At 43.0% G+C, this 21,481-nt stretch overlaps 1 protein-coding gene across 2 annotated transcripts; it reads right to left on the reverse strand.

Annotated features, from left to right (window-relative positions):
- Positions 1-185: 185 nt before the first annotated feature.
- On the reverse strand, positions 186-19,764 carry dok2 (docking protein 2). Of its 2 annotated transcripts, XM_064974208.1 has the most exons (5): positions 19,636-19,763; positions 9,990-10,298; positions 9,222-9,333; positions 1,997-2,177; positions 186-1,586 (listed from the first exon to the last, which is right to left on the reverse strand). In XM_064974208.1, the coding sequence occupies exons 1-5, from the start codon at positions 19,693-19,695 to the stop codon at positions 599-601; spliced, it is 1,650 nt and encodes a 549-aa protein (XP_064830280.1). In that variant the 5' UTR covers positions 19,696-19,763; the 3' UTR covers positions 186-598. The 2 variants fall into 2 exon arrangements, with proteins under 2 accessions (XP_064830280.1, XP_064830289.1); XM_064974217.1 differs by lacking the exon at positions 9,990-10,298 and having other exon boundaries at positions 19,636-19,764.
- Positions 19,765-21,481: the final 1,717 nt, after the last annotated feature.

Raw genomic sequence — 21,481 nt, forward strand, 5'->3', positions numbered from 1 at the left:
CACTGTACAATATACAGGATAATACAGGATTTCTCTGGGGCACATTGTACTTCTACCACATGAAAAGCATCAGGAAATACTTTTCCAGAGATTCAAATAATGCAAATGTATTCCAGAACTTTTTACCCCTATTAATTATATTTTTCAAATAGATGCTGAGCAGACAGATTCAGTATCAAAATCCATAGGACTTAAAGATCACATTTATTTTCAGATTTACAAGTTAAGTAACTTCGTTATACAAAACATCCTGCTTCAAATATTAAAAAGTACTTCCAAAGAAAACTTGGAGTCACGCTGTGTTGGTACCTCCTGCTGGCCAAAGACTGTACAACAGCATACAGTGTAAAACATATATATAAGTTAATGTAGGTTATTGTAGTTATTGTGTATTCAAGGCCTTCACAGCAGAAATTGGGTATATGATAAACCACGATTAAATTAAAATATGTTGGGCATAGTGGTTTTATGAAGCATCAGGGAAAAGTAGTCAAAAAATCTTGAGAAATCCTCTGAATTCAGGTTTACAATGGGCTCACACAGTATCCCAGATCTTTTCATGATGACATCTTTGATGTGGGCACCCTCTTTTTTCACATTAATTAATTTTCACCCTCACGTTATCATACGGAGAGTTTTCCTCCTCTTCATGTTGGGGTGTATTCGGCGGAAAAGCTCTCTTAGGTGGCTTGGGGACAGCGTAGTCGTCAACGTGAGGGTTGTATGGATACTCGTGGCCATTGGGGTCAACTATGGTGCCCATGATTTTCCATGCCTGACCTCTGACCTCCTCGGGGTCATCGTAAACAGAGGTGGGGCAGTTGGGCTCCAAAGCTATAGCTGCAGCACAGCCCTCCGGTTCATCATAGATGTGCTCTGCCTTCGTGTATCTGACTTTAGTGCCCTCAGACCTACTTAGGCCTGATCGGATGGCCAACTCATCAATGCTGTCATAGAGGGGATCTGGAGCATCGTCCCCCTGGCAGCCTGATCTCTCACAGCCTTGCGGCTCCACCCCCAGGGGGAGGTGGACACTAAGCAGCATGTCTGCCATCAGGTTCTTGGCAATGGTGTCAAAGGGGAGAGAGTAGTCTGAGTCCTTTGAGGAGTGGTTGGGTCCAGAGCTGAGGCTGAGGGAGGGCTTATCCTCCTGCTGCCTCCTCTCCAGAGGCATGTTGATCTCAGAGTAGGTCTGACTCTCGCTGTTCATCAGAGGGCAGCTGGAGATGTTCTTCACCTGGTTCTTGCAGGGAATGCCTCTGGTGTCCAGTGTCAGGCTCTTGACCCCGGTGAGGAGTTTCTCCATGGGGGGCTCCAATTTGGCCTGGGGGAGGTGTGTGGGAGACGATCCGTCCCTCTGCAGGGCTTCATTGACGGTGCTGTAAACACCCGGCTCCTCTGCTGGCAGGAGCCTGGGCCCAGGGTCCATCTCCTGGCCTCCTGAGGCCTGTCGGAGGGGTAGGCCTGCACTCCTCTGGAGGTTGATGGCTGACTCCAGGGCATGGAACAGCATGTTGCCCTGTTTGGTGTCAAACTCAAAGCTACCTTCGCCAGAGTCACATCTGCGACCCGCTTCAAAAGAAAATGTCACCTGTAAAGAAATTTGTGTGAGATTGGTTAAAACTTCACTCTGAAGGAAAGTTTCTTACATATAATTATCAGCTATTCACTCATAGGGAGAAACCTCGTTGTGCTTTATTTAAAGACTGTACTGTATTTGGGTCACCTTTCTTTAACACTAAAATAATTTTCCTCAACTAGGGTTGCAAAAATTGCCCAAAATTCCCAGAAGTCACAGTAAGAAGATTAGTGAAATCAGGAGGGAAAAAGCGGGATATCCAGGAATCCCCCAACAAGGATTTCTTGAAAACCTTGGAATACTGGGAAAGTTACCGGAATATTACAACCCTATCCTCAACCATTCCAAGAGATATTTGTTGATATTTTAGATGTTGTTGTGATTACTGGGCTTTTGTAGTTGACAGTTAATGAGAAGGTCACCTTGTCCCGTCCGAACCTCCGGAGGTAGCGGTAAGGCCAGGTGAAAAGAACCTCTCCTGACTTGGGCTCTTTGAGGAGGAGACTGTCGAAGTCTGTTCGTAGAACATATGGGCCTCTCAGCTTGCAGCGCTCTGCTGCCTCCGTCCTCCTCACCACCACCCTGAACTCCTTCAATGCTGGGAAACAGACAACAGACAGACAGGATGTAACAGACAGACAGTCTGGGAAACAGACAGACACTCTGCTCTAACTCAACGCAAACAGTATCACACTGACTCAAATTGCAGTGTCCTTATTACACATGGTTTTTTACACCTAGTGATAAAAGTATGTAAACCCATATACAGTTTTTATAGTATTTCAAAAGTGATATTGCATTGTGTTTGGTTGTCAATGAAACCAAATATCAACATTGAACGGAGTTGTATCTTTTGCTTGAATAGTTCAATCTGTGCCACTGACTTAGTCTGGCTTTTCTTCCAATCTGTCTACAAATTAATAATTGATATGTTCAGTGATGTCGTGGTAAAAAATTCACTGAACACCAGTGCAGGGAAAAAAGTCACTCTTCCTATACTTTAAATGTATTTTTCTGCAAATTGTGGGTAAACTTGGCAAAAAAAACAGGGGTAAACTGTGCTTACTTGCATTTGCCCTCCACTACACTACTGGATTTGTTGGATCACGTCTCCATCTCAAACAAAAATCTAAGTTAAAGAATAGGACTAAATCAAATCAAGCTTTAAATGCACTTTAAATTAAGTTTGATTTGATTTAGTCCTATTCTTTGACTTACATTATTGGTTGATGGAGATGTGAATCCAACATACAAATGATTAGTTTATACAAACTGTCCTTCAAATGTTGATATTTGGTTGCGTTGACATTATATACAAAGTTTGTCTATGTTGGAATTTGGTTACCATGATGACATACAGTGCCTTCAGAAAGTATTCACACCCCTTGACCCATTGAGATCTTGTATCACTGGCCTACACACAATACCCCATTATGTCAAAGTGGAATTACGTTTTAAGACATTTTTACAAATTAATACAAAATTCAAACTGAAATGTCTTGAGTCAGTAAGTATTCAACCTATTTGTAATGCCAAGCCTACATAAATTCACAAGTAAAAATGTGTTTAGCAAGTCCCATAATACATTCGACTCACTCTGTGTGCGATAACAGTGCTTAACATGATTTTTGATAGACTACCTCACCTCTGTACCTTACACATACAATTATCTGTAAGTTCCCTCAATTTGAGCAGTGAATTTCAAACACAGATTCAACCACAAAGACCAGGGAGGTTTTCCAATGCCTTGCAAAGAAAGGTACCTATTGGTAGATGGGTAAAAAAAAAATCTGACATTGAATATTTCTTTGAGCATGGTGAAGTTATGAATTATACTTTGGAGGGTGTATCAATACATCCAGGCACTACAAATATACAGGCGTCCTTCCTAACTCAGTTGCCAGACAGGAAGTAAACCACTCAGGGATTTCACCATGAGGCCAATGGTGACTTTAAAACATTTAGAGAGTTTAATGGTTGTGATAGGAGAAAACTGAGAATGGATTAACAACATTGTAGTTACACCACAATACTAACATAAATGACAGAGTGAAAAGAAGGATGCCTGAACAATTTTTTGATATTGTTTTTATAAACATGCATCCTGTTTGCAATAAGGCAATAAAGTCAAACTGCAAAAAAATGTGGCGAAGAAATTAGCTTTATGTCCTGAATACAAAGTGTTATGTTTGGGGCAAATCCAAAACAACACATCACTGAGTACCACACTTTATATTTCCAAGCATAGTGGTGGCTGCATCATGTTATGGGTATGCTTGTCATCAGCAAGGACTAGGGAGTTTTTGGGGGGGATAAAAGAAAATGGAATAGAGCTAAGCAGGAAAACCTGGTTCAGTCTACATTCCAACAGACACTGGGAGACGATTTCCCCTTTCAGCAGGACAGTAAGCTAAAACACAAGGCCAAATATACACTGGAGTTGCTTAGCAAGATGACATGGAATGTTCCTGAGTGGCCTAGTTACAGTTTTGACTTAATTTGGCTTGAAAATCTATGGCAAGACTTGAAAATGGCTGTCTAGCAAAGATCAACAACCAACTTGACAGAACTTGAAGAATGTTTTGCAAATATTGTACAATCCAGGTGTGCAAAGCTCTTAGAGACTTACCCAGAAAGACTCATCAGCTGTAATCGCTGCCAACGGTGATTCTAACATGTATTGTATTGACTCAGGGGTGTGAATACTTCTGTCAACTACATTTCTGTATTTTGTTTTTTATACGTTTGCAATTTGAAATGTTGTAAAAACATGTTTTCTCATTGTCATTATGGCGTATTGTGTGTTGATGGATGACAAAAAAAAATCTATTTAATCAATTTTGAATTCAGACTCTCACACAATAAATTGTGGAATAAGTCAAGGGATATGAATACTTTCTGAAGACACTATAATCCTGTTGTTGAAATGTCACTGTCAAAAAAAAAGCTTAGGTTGATTCATTTTTTCCACGTCGATTCAACGTCACAATATGTTGTCAAATTACGTTGAAACAACATTGATTCAACCAGTTTGTGCCGAGTGGGCAGTGTCCAAAAAATGGGTCTACATTGAAGGTTGTGGGTCTTCCAGCAGGACAACAACCCCAAACACACATAAAAAAGCAGCCAGAAGTTAAGAAGAAGTGCTCGACTGTTCTGGAGTGGCCAGCGAAGAGTCCAGATCTGAATCACATATAAAAGCTATAACGAGATCTGAAAACAGCAGTTGGTAGAGGGCATCCCTCAAATTTTGAAGAATTAGAGCAGTTTGTTGTTAAGAAGTGGGGCAAATTGTCAGTATACGGTGCAGCATGCTCATTGATGGCTACAAGAAGTGTTTGTCTGCAGTTATCTTGGTCAAAGGCTGCACAACCAAGTACTAGCCCGGTGGCAATAATGGCAATAATTTTGTCCATGCCATTTGTCTTTATTTTCTCAATCAAAAATGTAAACTTAAGTTTCCAGAAATGTAATTGGTTCTTCAATGTTGAAAATCTAATAACAGGTTTTATTTAATTTTTAAAAACGTTTTTTTTAGAAGAAATAGTGAATTATTTTTGAAAAGTGCAAGTGTGACAATATATTTGGCCTCAACTGTACAGTGCAGAGTTAAACAACACCAGACTCTCTGTCAGGTCCTAGCATATTGTACTGCAGGCTAACTGATTTCCTCCCCCAAAATTCCAGTTCTAAAGTGATCATTCCAGTGCTGGACCCCCTCCCCACTGCTACTGTGGTTCCCATGATGAACGAAACAAGCTAAGTTACAGTCGGTGCAATGAACATAAGCTATGGGGGAGAGAACTGCACTTTGTCAGTTGCTCTGTGGGAGGGAGATCAAATCCCAGTCACAGCCAGAGGCATATTACTCCTGTTTTCCATTCACTTGGATAACAGTCTTTAAGTGAGAGAAAAGTGTAATGCATTCTCATTACCAATCCTAGACCTACACAGTGCCATGTATTTAGAATCTAACCTTGGCCTGAATGCCAAGCGTCACATCTGTAGGAAACCTGGCACCATCCCTACAGTGAAGCATGGTGGTGGCAGCATCATACATCATGCTTTGTCATTATGGGGTATTGTGAGAAGAAAAAAACAATTGAATCAATTTTAGAATAAGGCTGTAACCTAACAAAATGTGGAAAAATTCAAGGGGTCTGAATATTTTCTGAAGGTGCTGTACGTACATTTTCCAAATCCCTTTAGAGAGAGCTAATGTAATAGTAGTTTGAATATACTGTAGATCAGACTCACAATGTGTTAGCATGGTTTCAAAGAAAATACTTTCCACTCGTGGATGAAAAGGATGAAAACCGACACTTGTGAAAACCTGTCACATCCATCAGTATCCCTTCCCTTTAGGGTGCCTTCAAACCAAAATGCATGAAACACCCCAGCTAGCACAGTGGATCTGGGCCGATTCCGGCTGAGAGTAGGTGCACTTGGCTGAGAGTCAAATGTCATGTGGCCCGAGTCTGGGCCCGAGTATTACTTATTACTCATGTGGCCTGAGTATTACTTATGACTAGGATGCGAGGATTGAGCTCGGGCCGATTCCGGTGTGAGATATCTGGCCCAAATGTATAACTTGGGGCTCGGGACGATTAGGGCTACTCTCTGGCAGATGATTACATATGCTTTATATAATTAACATTTTATGATTTTTTTTCCCATATTTTGTCATTGTTGCTGTGTCCCCATCGCACTGTAGCGACTCCTGTGGCGGGCCAGGAGCATGCACACTGACACGTTCACCAAGTGTATGGTGTTTCCTTCAACACAAAATGTTTTTTTTTGTGGATGGGTATATTTGTATGTATAAAATGAATAATAGTAATATTTAAAATTACTAAATCGGGTAATTTTGTATACATTTATTTAAATTAGCATCGGGCCGCTTCTGGGGGGATTCTGGTAAGATGCCAGCAAATTCGGCTGATTTCCGGTAGACGGACACGGCCCGATGAACTTGGGCCGATTCTGGGCAGTCATTTATTTTGATTCCTGGCTGAGTCCGACACCCGATTCCGGGCCGATTCAATCAGTTCTGGCCCCCCGGAAGAGGGCCGCTTCTGGGCCGATTCCTCATTGCTAGCTGGGACATGTCAAACGCAGCGGTTTAGTAGGGTGGGGAGAAATAGTTAGCAAGAAACGGTGTTCTACATTTTTAATTGGTTGTGACGGACATATCTTGGCAACTTTTCTGATTGACAGCACACCACAACCCTAGGCCCGTCCCCAACACACTGCTCCCATTGACAACCATTGGGTTGCTGCATTTTTTTATAGATCCGTTTGTCATGTTTTGAAAGCATCCTTGACTGAGCTGGATCTTCACTGTAGCGTCTTTGAGCAGCACCTGAGAGAGAGACTCTGTAACAGAGCTGAGCAGAGCAGCATGTTTGTAAAATATGACTTAGTAAGCCACAGATATATTGCTGCACTGAGTAGAGGATGTTTCGTTGAAAAGATGCACTGGCTTGTAACCTCTCAGGACTTCCTCAACCAAGAAAAAGAGAGAAGGGCCTATTGACTTCCTGTTACATCCAAGCCCTATCTGACAGAAATACCCTGTTCTTAAAATAAACTCGCTGACTTCTCTATACAGTAGCTCAGCTCCACCTCTTTGCCACTGGTGGATGAGCCTAAACCACTAAACCAGTTTCTCACCCGAATTTATTTTTAAAAAAATGTTCCGTTCTACATTGCCTTCAGGTCATGTGATACTTTGCAGTCTGTCTGTAGGTCTATTTGGAGGCACATTGAACTAAGCGTGGCCATGTAAAATGCTGTGGATAAGTGTTTTGGTTTTTGGGTTAATATCTTCCCAGGTGCTTGTTTCAGAAGGTTGAGGTTGAGGAGTTGCTTCCTCTGCCTGGTGCACCACATGCATTTGCTGTAAGTTTATGAGAGGCATGGGATTGCATGACTGAAAATGGCACATGAAATAAAAAAAACAGAGAATTCAGGATGGATGACTACACAGTCACTGTAGACATTTCAACTCAAGGTGCCATGACTACTTACATATACTGTGTAATGCTGATAGAAAAAAATATTTTTGAAGCCCAAGCACTATTTTCACATTATACAACTATTCTTGCTTTGGCTCATACAGTATCTGGCTACGATCAGCTCAGTGGAGATATGCCTATTCATATCACACACAGATATCCTGTTACATGTTTGTAATCCAACAGTAAATACCATAAACAATCTGAATCAGAGTGTGTGTTTTACCCTCAGAACGATACACTGGCTGCAGGCCTGTCAGCAGAAAGTTGCATGCTGAAGTTGTTAAGCTCCTGATCTCAAACGCAGGCTCTGGTTTACCTCACATGCATCTACTAATAATTGACCGCACATAGGTTACAGGCCCTCAGAAATAGACATACTGGTATACTTAACTCAAATCACTGCCACAATGCTGTAGCAATTACGATGTTGCTGCTAAGGACACATCTTGTTCTAGTTTTTATCAATAATGAACTGACAGCTGTAGACAAGAATATCCAAGATCCAGGATGAGAAAAACATAGCTAAAAACTAGACACAGATTAAGTCTTTGATTAAAAAGCATGCTCAATGGAGAATCTCCATTGAAATAGCTTTTTAGTCCAGGGCTTCTATTCACCTATGTCCGAGAAATCAGCCCTAAATGTTGTTGGTTGAAAGGATGTGATATTTAACAGATCAAATGTATATGTCAAAAGTAAGTGCCTCATTGTACTTTTAAGACATGGAGAGAACAGAAAACAGTAGAGAACAGAAAACAGTAGAGAACAGGATGCTACTCTTCTGACTGATAAGTAAGTGGTCAATGTGCAAACATGCGGACACTGGTGGTGCAATGCTCATCAACCACAAGACAGGAAAATATGTCACAATTTTCCACTATGTATAACAGTCAAAATAAGACAGAGATGTACACAATGTGTCTGTGTGTAAGAGGCCACAGAAAATGTATTACAAAATGCAGTTTGGTTTTATTTTATATATTGACATTTATATTTTATTTTATTTTATATACTGTATAGTCAAGTTTTTTGAACATTTACCTCAAATGGAAAATATAAAGAAGCACTTCCTTTATTCAAATTAATCTGAAGTCCTGTTACTGTAATGCTCCAATGTATACACCCCAATATGACTTACTTATTTAAAGCCCTAGGTTCCTCAACTTGAGCACTGTATACACTCCAGTATACACTCCAGTAACTGATCAGAGTGCTGATGAGTTGAGTCACGTCAGGCACCTTTATCCTCTCATTACAAGACATTAGATGAATGTCAAAGAACAGTGTCCCATGACCTGAAAGAGCTCAGGGATGTATTAAATACAGTGGGCCACGGCAAGTGCTACGTATGTAGACATACAGTATAAGTTACACTTTTCTCTGCAGTTAACTGAGAATGTCCTATGTGTGTGTGTGTGTGTGTGTGTGTGTGTGTGTGTGTGTGTGTGTGTGTGTGTGTGTGTGTGTGTGTGTGTGTGTGTGTGTGTGTGTGTGTGTGTGTGTGTGTGTGTGTGTGTGTGTGTGCGTGCGTGCGTGCGTGTGTGTGTGTGTGCTTGCACGAGTGTATGTGTCTTGCTATTATATATATGATTTCCTTCATGGGGTAAATAGCAAAGACTTACCATTGTCTCTTCTGCTGTACAGAGAGTTGTCCTCCATCCCCATTTCTGCAGCATCTTCCTTTGATCGCTGCATACTGTTACGTTTCATCCCTCCTTTCTCACCCCAGTTCATCTGCATTGGTCAAATATACCATCATAAACATACTGTGAATGTCAACATTTCCACATATTGGAAGAAGAAAACAGACTGCAGGGCCTTGGAATGTTTGTATTGTTGGTTGTGCTTGTGTGTAATAATAACAGTGTTCACTTGTGTACTAAGCACTAGATCTGTACCTGCTGTTTCACCAGTGTTCGTTGGATGATGGGTAATGCGGGCTAGCTACTGCTTTGGCACTGTTTTTTTTCATCCTAAATTGTATTTTGCTAATACAAAGCATATAAGGGAGCGACTGTTAACTAAGTTCAAAACACAAGCAGAGTGAGCCATTACTCTTCAACAGTCAGCCAAAAACTACTGCTGCTACTGCTACTGTTTTTCATCACATGATGGTAGTGTCAACTCTCAGAAGTCAGTGTGTGACAGAGTATTTTTTCTATATAGCGTGATATAGAGTTCCTGAGTTATCTGCTTGCTTTTCAAAAATATTTTGAAGTGTAATGTCATATATTGCTGTATGTATGTTTACAGTATATCAGTTATGATTTAGGTCCCCAGCCCTATGTTGAACTGTACATGAACTGGACATGCAGCATCATATAAAGTGTGATCCCTCTACTTTTAAGCAGAATCAAACCTGACAGAACAAGGGATCTGACTGAACGTACAGGGAATGCAATTTCGCACAGTTTCTGTGTCCAGTCGTCCAGCTCGACCATCTCCACAGCAAACACAAAAAGTTTGTCTGCAGTCTCCACATGGAACTGGCCACAGTCTTTCGGGGAGCCCTCCATGTCCACTTCTGACACCCGGATACAGTCGCTTAGCTTGATCACCTTCTTGCTCTCCTGCTGCTTGCGGAGGTTTTTGTCTGATTTCTCCAGGGTGCTCGCACCATCTTTGCATTCAAAGAACTCCAAGCGTGAGATGGAGCAGGTACTCTCCCTGTACAGGATCGACCAGACCTTTTTCCATTTCTGTAGGGGAGTAGACAAAGCATGGGGTCAGACAGCAACAGAGGCACAGAAGGCCAATATTCATATTTTAAGGGATGTGTCACGCCCTGGTCGAAATATATTGTGTTTGTCTTTATTTATTTGGTCAGGCCAGGGTGTGACATGGGTTTATTGTGGTGTGTTTTGTCTTGGGGTTTTGTTAGGTATTGGGTGTGTGGTTTTTTGGGGGTATCTAGCATAGTCTATGGCTGTCTGGAGTGGTTCTCAATCAGAGGCAGGTGTTTATCGTTGTCTCTGATTGGGAACCATATTTAGGCAGCCATATTCTTTGAGTATTTTGTGGGTGATTGTTCCTGTCTCTGTGTTTGTGTTCACCAGATAGGCTGCATAGGTTTTCACTGTCATTCTTTGTTTTGTTCGTTATTTCATGTCTAGTTCATTTATTAAAGAACATGAATAACTACCATGCTGCATTTTGGTCCGCTTCTCCTTCGACAGACGAGAACCGTTACAACGGGACCAAGCGGCGTGGTAACAGGCAACAGCAACAGCAGGAGCAACAAAGAGAGGAATGGACATGGGAGGACGAATTGTACGGAGAAGGACCCTGGGCTCAGCCTGGAGAATATCGCCGCCCCAAAGAAGAACTGGAGGCGGGGAAAGCTGAGAGGCGCTGGTATGAGGTGGCAGCATGGCGACGCGGATGGAAGCCTGAGAGTCAACCCCAAATATTTCTTGGGGGGGGGGGGCTCACAGGGAGTATGGGGACGCTAGGTAGGAGACCTAAGCCAACTTCCTGTGGTTATCGGGGGGCTAGAGAGACCGGGCAGGCACCGTGTTATGCTGTGGTGCGCACGGTGTCTCCAGTGCGGGTGCATAGCCCGGTGCGGTATATTCCAGCTCCGCGTATCGGCCCGGGCTAGATTGAGCGTCGAGCCAAATGCCATGAAGCCGGCTCTACGCATCTGGTCCCCAGTGCGTCTCCTTGGGCTGGCTTACATGGCACAAGCCTAGCGCACGGTGTTCCCAGTTCGGCTACATAGCCCAGTGTGGGCTAGTCCACCTCGCCGCACTGGCAGAGCGACCGGGAGTATTCAACCGGGTAAGGTTGGGCAGGCTCGGTGCTCAAGAGCTCCAGTGCGCCTGCACGGTCCGGTCTACCCAGTACCACCTCCACGCACCAGCCCTCCGGTGGCAGCTCCCCGCACCAGGCTTCCTGTGCGTGTCCTCGGCCCAGTACCACCAGTGCCAGCACCACGCATCAGGCCTACAGTGCACCTCGCCTCTCCAGCGCTGCCCGAGCCTTCCTCCTCTCCTGCGCTGCCAGAGTCTCCCGCCTGTTCAGCGCAGCCAGAGCTGCCAGCCTGCATGGAGCAGCCAGAGCTGTCAGTCTGCATGGAGCAGACAGAGCCGCCAGTCTGCATGGAGCAGCCAGAGATGTCAGTCTGCATGGAGCAGCCAGAGCTGCCAGTCTGCATGGAGCAGCCAGAGCTGTCAGTCTGCATGGAGCATCCAGAGCTGCCAGTCTGCAAGGAGCTGCCAGTCTGCAAGGAGCTGCCAGAGCTGCCAGTCCGTATGGAGCAGCCAGAGCTGCCAGTCTGCAAGAAGCCGCCAGAGCTGCCAGTCAGCATGGAGCAGCCAGAGCCGCCAGTCAGCATGGAGCAGCCAGAGCCGCCAGTGAGCATGGAGCAGCCAGAGCCGCCAGTGAGCATGGAGCAGCCAGAGCCGCCAGTGAGCATGGAGCAGCCAGAGCTGCCAGTCAGCATGGAGCAGCCAGAGCCGTCAGTCTGCCAGGATCCACCAGTCAGCCAGACTCTTCCAGATCCGCCAGTCGGCCAGACTCTTCTAGATCCGCCAGTCAGCCAGGATCCGGCAGTCAGCCAGACTCTTCCAGATCCGCCAGTCAGCCAGACTCTTCCAGATCCGCCAGTCAGCCAGACTCTTCCAGATCCGCCAGTCGGCCAGACTCTTCCAGATCCGCCAGTCGGCCAGACTCTTCCAGATCCGCCAGTCGGCCAGACTCTTCCAGATCCGCCAGTCGGCCAGACTCTTCCAGATCCGCCAGTCGGCCAGACTCTTCCAGATCCGCCAGACTCTTCCAGATCCGCCAGTCGGCCAGACTCTTCCAGATCCGCCAGTCGGCCAGACTCTTCCAGGTCCGCCAGTCAGCCAGGATCCGCCAGTCAGCCAGACTCTTCCAGATCTGCCAGTCAGCCAGACTCTTCCAGATCCGCCAGTAAAACCAGACTCTTCCAGATCCGCCAGTCAGCCAGACTCTTCCAGATCTGCCAGTCAGCCAGGATCTGCCAGAACCGCCATCCAGCCAGGATCTGCCGGATCCAACTACCTGCCTGAGCTTCCTCTCAGTGCTGGGCTTCCTCTCAGTGCTGGGCTTCCTCTCAGTCCCGAGCTTCCCCTCAGTCCCGAGCTTCCCCTCAGTCCCGAGCTTCCCCTCAGTCCCGAGCTTCCCCTCAGTCCCGAGCTTCGCCTCAGTCCCGAGCTGCCCCTCAGTCCCGACTATCCAAGGACGTGAGGAGGAGGGACTAAGACATTGATAGAGTGGGGTCCGGGAGTCCGCACTTTAGGGGGGGGGGTTCTGCCACGCCCTGGTCGAAATATATTGTGTTTGTCTTTATTTATTTGGTCAGGCCAGGGTGTGACATGGGTTATTGTGGTGTGTTTTGTATTGGGGTTTTGTTAGGTATTGGGTGTGTGGTTTAGTGGGGGTATCTAGCATAGTCTATGGCTGTCTGGAGTGGTTCTCAATCAGAGGCAGGTGTTTATCGTTGTCTCTGATTGGGAACCATATTTAGGCAGCCATATTCTTTGAGTCTTTCGTGGGTGATTGTTCCTGTCTCTGTGTTTGTGTTCACCAGATAGGCTGTATAGGTTTTCACGGTCGTTCTTTGTTTTGTTCGTTATTTCATGTCTAGTTCATTTATTAAAGAACATGAATAACTACCATGCTGCATTTTGGTCCGCTTCTCCTTCGACAGACGAGAACCGTTACAGGATGTCTCTGCTTGTTTCATGAGGCTACTGGTAAGCCCTATTACTAGTTTCACTTCATATAGCATGGAATAGGTTTGACAGTATCCAACTGGTTCAGCAGGTGAAAAGAGGAAGATAAAGTGAATCCATTGTCAACACTGCTCTTCATATGGCATTGCTCAATACTGTCGAGGGGAATAACTTGGATGCTTTACTCTGTGAAGTTCCTTTTAAAAAACAAAATATTTTGCAATTACAACAAAGAAATGTGATTGATTCAGTCTACCACAGTGGAGATGGGTTTTGCAGATTGGTTGCTACTGCTGCTATTGCACCATTAAAACAAAACCCTCTATGAGGGATTTCGAGACTGGTCTGAGACCCGCAATACTACTCCTGGAGCAAATACAAACACATCAGGAAAGTCTAGCCTGACAGGAAATTGACCTTAACTATAGGTTATTCCCCCTGGTTTAACTAAACAAAGACTCCTTAATCTATATAAGTCTCTGGTACTGAACTATGGAACTCTTTAGCTGTAGCACATAAAAGTTATTGGTTGCCGTTTGCCTTTATGACTGGATAAATACCGCTGGTGATGCCAACAGACGACTATCTCAAATCAAAACGTGTCGTGAGCGGATTGAAAACGGGGAAAAAATAAATAGTAATTGCATCTTTATGTATTAACTAACTCTGCCATGGAGAAATTAATGTCATTTTTGTAGGGGCTTTGGATAAATGCCGAAAATAAGGTCTGTGGTAAAGACCGGCTTAGGAGATCTTATATGTTTTGTTCTGAGATCATTTTCATCAGCTAATGTAACTTTTTGTGAATTTTGAATCATTTCTGTCAATTAAAAAAAGAACAAATCCTTCATAATTCATAAAGGTCATGTTAACTTGCTGATATTATCTCATAAAACAAAACATATAAGATCTCCTCAGCCTGTTAACCTCAGATCTTATTTTTGGCCTTTATCACAAAACCCTATTCTTTCCCCATTAATTTTCACCATAGGGATGACTGAACGTACCAGAGTTAACTAATTTCCGAGTTCTTGGACTACAAGCTGGCAAAGTCTGGACAACACAGCAGGGTATTTAACACTCTCTTCAGTCATGTGTGGCAACATCATTATACTGTCTTTCTTGATGAGCGTTAGCTATATTGTACAAAAAAATCAAGTTGATTCAAAGTATTATTATTAAGTAACTGGTTCCACAGCCATATTTTTATTTACTCAACTTTACTCAAGTGTTACCCGAACTAGAAAATTATTGTTGGCCTAAAATTCTGTCAAATTAAAACTGCAGTTGAAGTCGGACGTTTACAAACACTTAGGATGGGAGTCATTAAAACTCGTTTTTCAACCACTCCACAAATTTATTGTTAACAAAATAGAGTTTTGGAAAGTTGGTTAGGACATCTACTTTGTGCATGACACAAGTAATTTTTCCAACAATTGTTTACAGACAGATTATTTCAGTTATAATTCACTTTACCACAATTCCAGTGGGTCAGAAGTACACACAGCTTGGAAAATTCCATCATGGCATTAGAAGGATAATTGACATCATTTTTTTAAACGTACCTTTATTTAACCAGGCAAGTCAGTTAAGAACTTATTTTCATTGACAGCCTAGGCAAAGTTTTGAACTTGCAACCTTCCGGTTACTAGTCCAACTTCCGGTTACTAGTCCAACGCTCTGACCACTAGGCTACCCTGCCGCCCCTAACTTCAAACTCAGTGTCTCTTTGCTTGACATCATGGGAAAATCAAAAGAAATCAGCCAAGACATCAGAAAAAAATGGTAGACCTCCACAAGTCTGGTTCATCCTTGGGAGCAATTTCCAAACACCTGAAGGTACCATGTTCATCTGTACAAACAAGAGTACACAAGTATAAACACCATGGGACCATGCAGCCGTCACACCGCTCAGGAAGGAGACGTGTTCTGTCTCCTAGAGATGAACGTACTTTGGTGCGAAAAGTGCAAATCAATCCCAGAACAACAGCAAGAAGATGCTGAAGGAAACAGGTACAAAAGTAGCTACATCTACAGTAAAACAAGTCCTATTTCGACATAACCTGAAAGGCCGCTCAGCAAGGAAGAGGCCGCTCAGCAAGGAAGAGGCCACTGCTCCAAAACCGCTATAAAAAAGACAGACTACGGTTTGCAACTGCACATGGGGACAAAGATCGTACGTTTTGGAGAAATGTCCTCTGGTCTGATGAAACAAAAATAGAACTGTTTGGTCATAATGACCATCGTTATGTTTTGAGGAAAAAGGGGGAGGCTTGCAAGCCGAAGAACACCATCCCAACCGTGAAGCACTGGGGTGGCAACATTATGTTGTGGGGGTGCTTTGCTGCAGGAGGGACTGGTGCACTTCACAAAATAGATGGCATCATGAGGAAGGAAAATTATGTGGATATATTGTATCAAGACATCAGTCAGGAAGTTAAAGCTTGGTCACAAATGGGTCTTCCAAATTGACAATCACCCCAAGCATACTTACAAAGTTGTGGCAAAATGTCTTAAGGACATCAATGTCAAGGTATTGGAGTGGCCATCACAAAGCCCTGACCTCAATCCTATAGAAAATTTGTGGGCAGAACTGAAAAAATGTGTGCGAGCAAGGAGGCCTACAAACCTGACTCAGTTACACCAGTGTCAGGAGGAATGGGCCAAAATTAACCCAACTTATTGTGGGAGGCTAGCTGAAACGTTTGACCCAAGTTAAACAATTTAAAGGCAATGCTACCACATGCTAATTTGTTTGATTGATTTTTTTATTTAACTTCATTTAACTAGGTAGGCCAGTTGAGAACAAGTTCTCATTTACAACTGCGACTTTGCCAATATAAAGCAAAGCTGTGCGACACAAACAACAACACAGAGTTACACATGGAAAAAAAAACATACAGTCAATAACACAATAGAGTCTATATACAGTGTGTGCAAATGGCGTGAGGAGGTAAGGCAATAAATAGGCCATAGTAGCAATGTAATTACAATTTAGCAAATTAACCCTGGAGTGATAGATGTGCAGATGATGATGTGCAGATGATGAAGTAGAAATACTGGTGAGCGGGAAGAGCAAAAAAGTAAATAAAAATAACAATATGGGGATGAGGTCGGTAGATTAGATGGGCTATTTATAGATGGTCTGTGTACAGCAGTAGCGATCGGGAAGCTGCTCAGATAGCTGATGCTCAAAGTTAGTGAGGGAGATATAAGTTTCCAACTTCAGCGATTTTTGAAATTCGTTCCAGTCATTGGCAGCAGAGAACTGGAAGGAAAGGCGGCCAAAGTAGGTGTTGTCTTTGGGGATGACCAGTGAGAAATATCACCTGGAGCGCGTGCTAAGGGTGGGTGTTGTTATGGTGACCAGTGCGCTGAGGTAAGGCAGAGCTTTGCCAAGCAATGACTTATAGATGACCTGGAGCCAGTGGGTCTGGCGACGCATATGTAGCGAGGGCCAGCCTACGAGAGTATACAGGTCGCAGTGGTGGGTTGTATATGGGGCTTAGTGACAAGACAGATGGCACTGTGATAGACTGTATCCAGTTTGCTGAGTAGAGTGTTGGAGGCTATTTTGTAAATGACATTGCTGAAGTCGAGGATCGGAAGGACAGTCAGTTTTACGAGGGTATGTTTGGCAGCGTGAGGGAAGGAGGATTTGTTTTGCAAAATAGGAAGCTGATTCTTTAATTTTGGATTGGAGATGTTTAATATTGAGTCTGGAAAGAGTTTACAGTCTAGCCAGACACCTAGGTATTTGTAGTTGTCCACATATTCTAAGTCAGAACCGTCCAGAGTAGTGATGCTAGTAGGGCTGGAGGGTGTGGTCAGCGATCGGTTGAAAAGCATGCATTTAGTTTTACTAGTTTTTAAGAGATTTGAGGCTACAATAGGAGTGTTGTATGGCATTGAAGCTCATTTGGAGGTTTGTTAACACAGTGTCCAAAGAAGGGCCAGAAGTATACAGAATGGTGTTGTCTGCGTAGAGGTGGATCAGGGAATCACCCGCAGCAAGAGCGACATCGTTGATAAATACAAAGAAAAGAGTCGGCCCGAGAATTGAACCCTGTGGCACCCCCATAGAGACTGCCAGAGGTCCGGACAACAGGCCCTCCAATTTGACACACTGAATTCTATCTGAGAAGTAGTTGGTGAACCAAACGAGGCAGTTATTTGAGAAACCAAGGCTGTTGAGTCTGCCGATAAGAATACGGTGATTGACAGAGTCGAAAGCCTTGGCCAGGTCGATGAAGATGGCTGCACAGTATAGTGTTTTATAATTGGCAGTTATGATATCGTTTAGTACCATGAGCATGGCTGAGGTGCACTTGTGACCAGCTCAGAAACCAGATTGCACAGCCGGAGAAGGTACGGTGGGTTTCGAAATGGTCAGTGATCTGTTTGTTACCTTGGCTTTCGAAGACTTTAGAAAGGCAGGGCAGGATGGATGTAGGTCTACAATGGTTTGGGTCTAGAGTGTCACCCCTTTCAAAGAGGGGGATGACCGCGGGCAGCTTTCCAATCTTTAGGTATCTCGGACGATATGAAAAAGAGGTTGAACAGACTGGTCATAGGGGTTGCAACACTGGCGCCGGATAATTTTAGAAATAGAGGGTCTAAATCAAATCAAATTTATTTATATAGCCCTTCGTACATCAGCTGATATCTCAAAGTGCTGTACAGAAACCCAGCCTAAAACCCCAAACAGCAAGCAATGCAGGTATAGAAGCACGGTGGCTAGGAAAATCTCCCTAGAAAGATCTAGATTGTCTAGCCCAGCTGATTTATACGGGTCCACGTTTTGCAGCTCTTTCAGAACACCTGCTATCTGGATTTGGGTGAAGGAGAAGCTGGGAAGGCTTGGGCAAGTAGCTGCGGGGGGTGCGGAGCTGTTGGCTGGGGTTGGGGTACCCAGGAGGAAAGCATGGCCAGCCGTAGAGAAATGCTTGTTGAAATTATCGTGGATTTATCAGTGGTGACAGAGTTTCCTAGCCTCAGTGCAGTGGGCAGCTGGGAGGAGGTGCTCTTATTCTCCATGGACTTTACAGTGTCCCAAAACGTTTTGGAATTAGAGCTACAGGATGCAAATTTCTGCTTGTAAAAGCTATCCTTTGCTTTCCTAACTGACTGCGTGTATTGGTTCCTGACTTCCCTGAAAAGTTGCATATCGCGGGGACAATTCGATGCTAGTGCTGTCCGCCACAGAATGTTTTTGTGCTGGTCGAGGGCAGTCAGATCTGGAGTGAACCAAGGGTGTGTGTGTAAACTTCTGACCCACTGGGAATGTGATGAAAGAAATAAATGCTGAAAGAAATCATTCTCTCTACTATTATTCTGACATTTCACTTTCTTAAAATAAAGTGGTGATTGTAACTGACCAAAAACAGGGTATTTTTACTAGGATTAAATGTTAGGAATTGTGAAAAACTGAGTTTAAATGTATTCGGCTAAGGTGTATGTAAACTTCCGACTTCAACTGTATGTGTTTGCTCAACTTGTCTCATATGTTCATTCAACTATAAATTATTATTTTGGCATTAACTAAAAAAGGCTGTGCAACTGGTTACACACACACACACACACACAGTGCTTTTAACTTTCACATTGTACATACTTTGACATACATGATTACATTGTGCATGCTGAATTATATAGTAATTATTTTATTCAAAATGTCCTAACCTGGGATTTGAACTCTCATGGCATTTAGATCTTCCTGCTACGCCACCATGTCTGTCAATTATCAGTTCATCTGACTATTCTCTCATCATTGTTTTGATTAATTTATTTCAGCAATTTTGGGGTTTTCTGTACAGTTGTCTAATTTTGGTGGGGCATTTTACTCTGTTTTAATGTTAAAAACACTGTGTTTGTATAGCTCATTCCACAGCTTTTGTTTTAGGTTAGACGCACAAATAATAATTTGTGGTTTAATGAACATATGAGGCAATTTGAGCAAACATAAATTTAAGTTGGCTGAATTTTTGCCTTTTTGTCAAGTTTGGGCCAACTATTTTTTTGTTCAGGTAAACACTCGGACCAAAAAGTGGAGTAAACAAAAAAAAGGCTGTGGAACCATTTACTAAATAATAATTACTTGAAACAACAGTATTTTTTGTTTTACAGTGTAGATGATTTGACAACCTCAATCAATTAGCAGCTGTTTCTTACATGATAACAATACCACTATTAGATTGATGGATGACTCATGCTCATGATATCGAGAAGGCAGAAGCCATTGAGTTTGTGTGTAAGTAAGCAACACATATTAATAGTGTGTTCAGGCCACACAGAGATTCTGAGGAGAGTGATACAAAGGAGCTGTGGCAGATCTTACCTTGCCAAACCTATGTTGCTGTAAGTAGAGCATTCCTTTCTTCCTGATGTCCTCCTCCATGGTGTACCAGCTCTGTTGCCCCTACTCCTCTCCACTTTTATCTCTCTGTTCAACACGACGCCCTGCTTGTGGTATTTATCTACAAATGACGCAAACACCTCAAGTTCCCTGTCATGTTGACTTCCTGTATGCGCAGCTGCATCACAGAACACAGCAGTTCAGTACTACTGTGTGTGTGTGGTACATTTTTGTCATTTAGCAGAGCGACTTAAAGGAGCAATTAGAGTTAACTGTCTTGCTCATGGGCACATCAACGATTTTTCACCTAGTCGGGAATTTGAAAAAGCAACCTTCGATTACTGGCCCAACTTTTTTAACCACTAGGCTACGTGTGTGTGTGTGTGTGTGTGTGTGTGTGTGTGTGTGTGTGTGTGTGTGTGTGTGTGTGTGTGTGTGTGTGTGTGTGTGTGTGTGTGTGTGTGTGTGTGTGTGTGTGTGTGTGTGTGTGTGTGTGTGTGTGTGTGTGTGTGTGGCCTTTTGTTGTGTGAACCTCTTGTTTCTCAATCACAGGAGGCGAAATTGTTTTGAATGTTACATATTACATGTTCCATAAAAACAATATCAAGAGTACGATAAATGTACAAGTGTCACCATTCATAAGTAAAATGTAATTGGTGTAGCAGGATGGCTCAAAAAACACATCCACAACTATTTTTATGGGAAAAAGCACTGTTCGTGACACAAACTGTTCACACCCATCTTGTTGGTGCAGTTTTAAAGCTTATTTTCTGCAATTCTACACATTTTGTCATGGTGTGCAATTTTTTTTTTTTAGTTTAAAGCTAAGCAATTCTATACATTTTGCCATGTCTAATGTGTATTCATGTGACATTTGAGTGACACAGTTCTGGGGAAAAGCAGCCAACAAGTGCTCAGCATATGTGGAAACTGCTTCAAGACTGTTGGTAAAGCATTCCAGCTGAACCTGGTTGAGAGAATGCCAAGAGTGTGCAAAGCTGTCATCAAGGTAAAGGGTGGCTACTTTGAAGAATCTCAAATATAACATATATTTTCATTTGTTTAACACTTTTTTTGGTTACTACATGATTCCATATGTGTTATTTCATAGTTTTGATGTCTTCACTATTATTCTATAATGTAGAAAATAGTATAAAGAAAGAAAAACCCTTGAATGAGTAGGTGTGTCAACTTTTGACTGGCACTGTATATATTTAAGCAATAAGGCACGAGGGGGTGTGGTATATGGCCAATATACCACGGCTAAGGGCTGTTCCAAGGTGCTTTATTGCTATTATAAACTGGTTACCAACATAATTAGAGTATTATAAATAAATGTTTTGTCATACACGTGGTATACGGCCTGATATACCACGGCTGTCAGCCAATCAGCATTCAGGGCTCGAACCACCCAGTTTATAAATATATATATGCGGGCAGCCCCACATTTTTGGAACCACTGACCTACATCACCTGTATTGGTCAGGGAAAACATGCAGCATAGTGTTCTTTGTGATAGGCTACTGGTTGTTCTGGAAAGAGGCCCTGTTGTCAATGACAATTAAAATAAGGGCAACAAATGAAACCAATAAACACATTTTTATTGTTTTATTTTGTTATAATAAAAAATTCGATAATAATAAGGTCAGTGAAAGAGATGTATTGTAGGTGATGGTCTAGGCCTGCCTAAGGTAATTTTCGTATAGAAACGCACAAGCTTGAGAATGACGGGAATGTGATGTAATGTAATGTATTGCACTTATGTTAATCACCTTTTTTTTTTACTCAAACAACTAGTGAAATATTACTAACAACAACTATATACCCT

This window comes from Oncorhynchus masou, chromosome 1 (genome assembly GCF_036934945.1).
Source record: "Oncorhynchus masou masou isolate Uvic2021 chromosome 1, UVic_Omas_1.1, whole genome shotgun sequence".
Classification (NCBI taxonomy): Eukaryota; Metazoa; Chordata; class Actinopteri; order Salmoniformes; family Salmonidae; genus Oncorhynchus; species Oncorhynchus masou.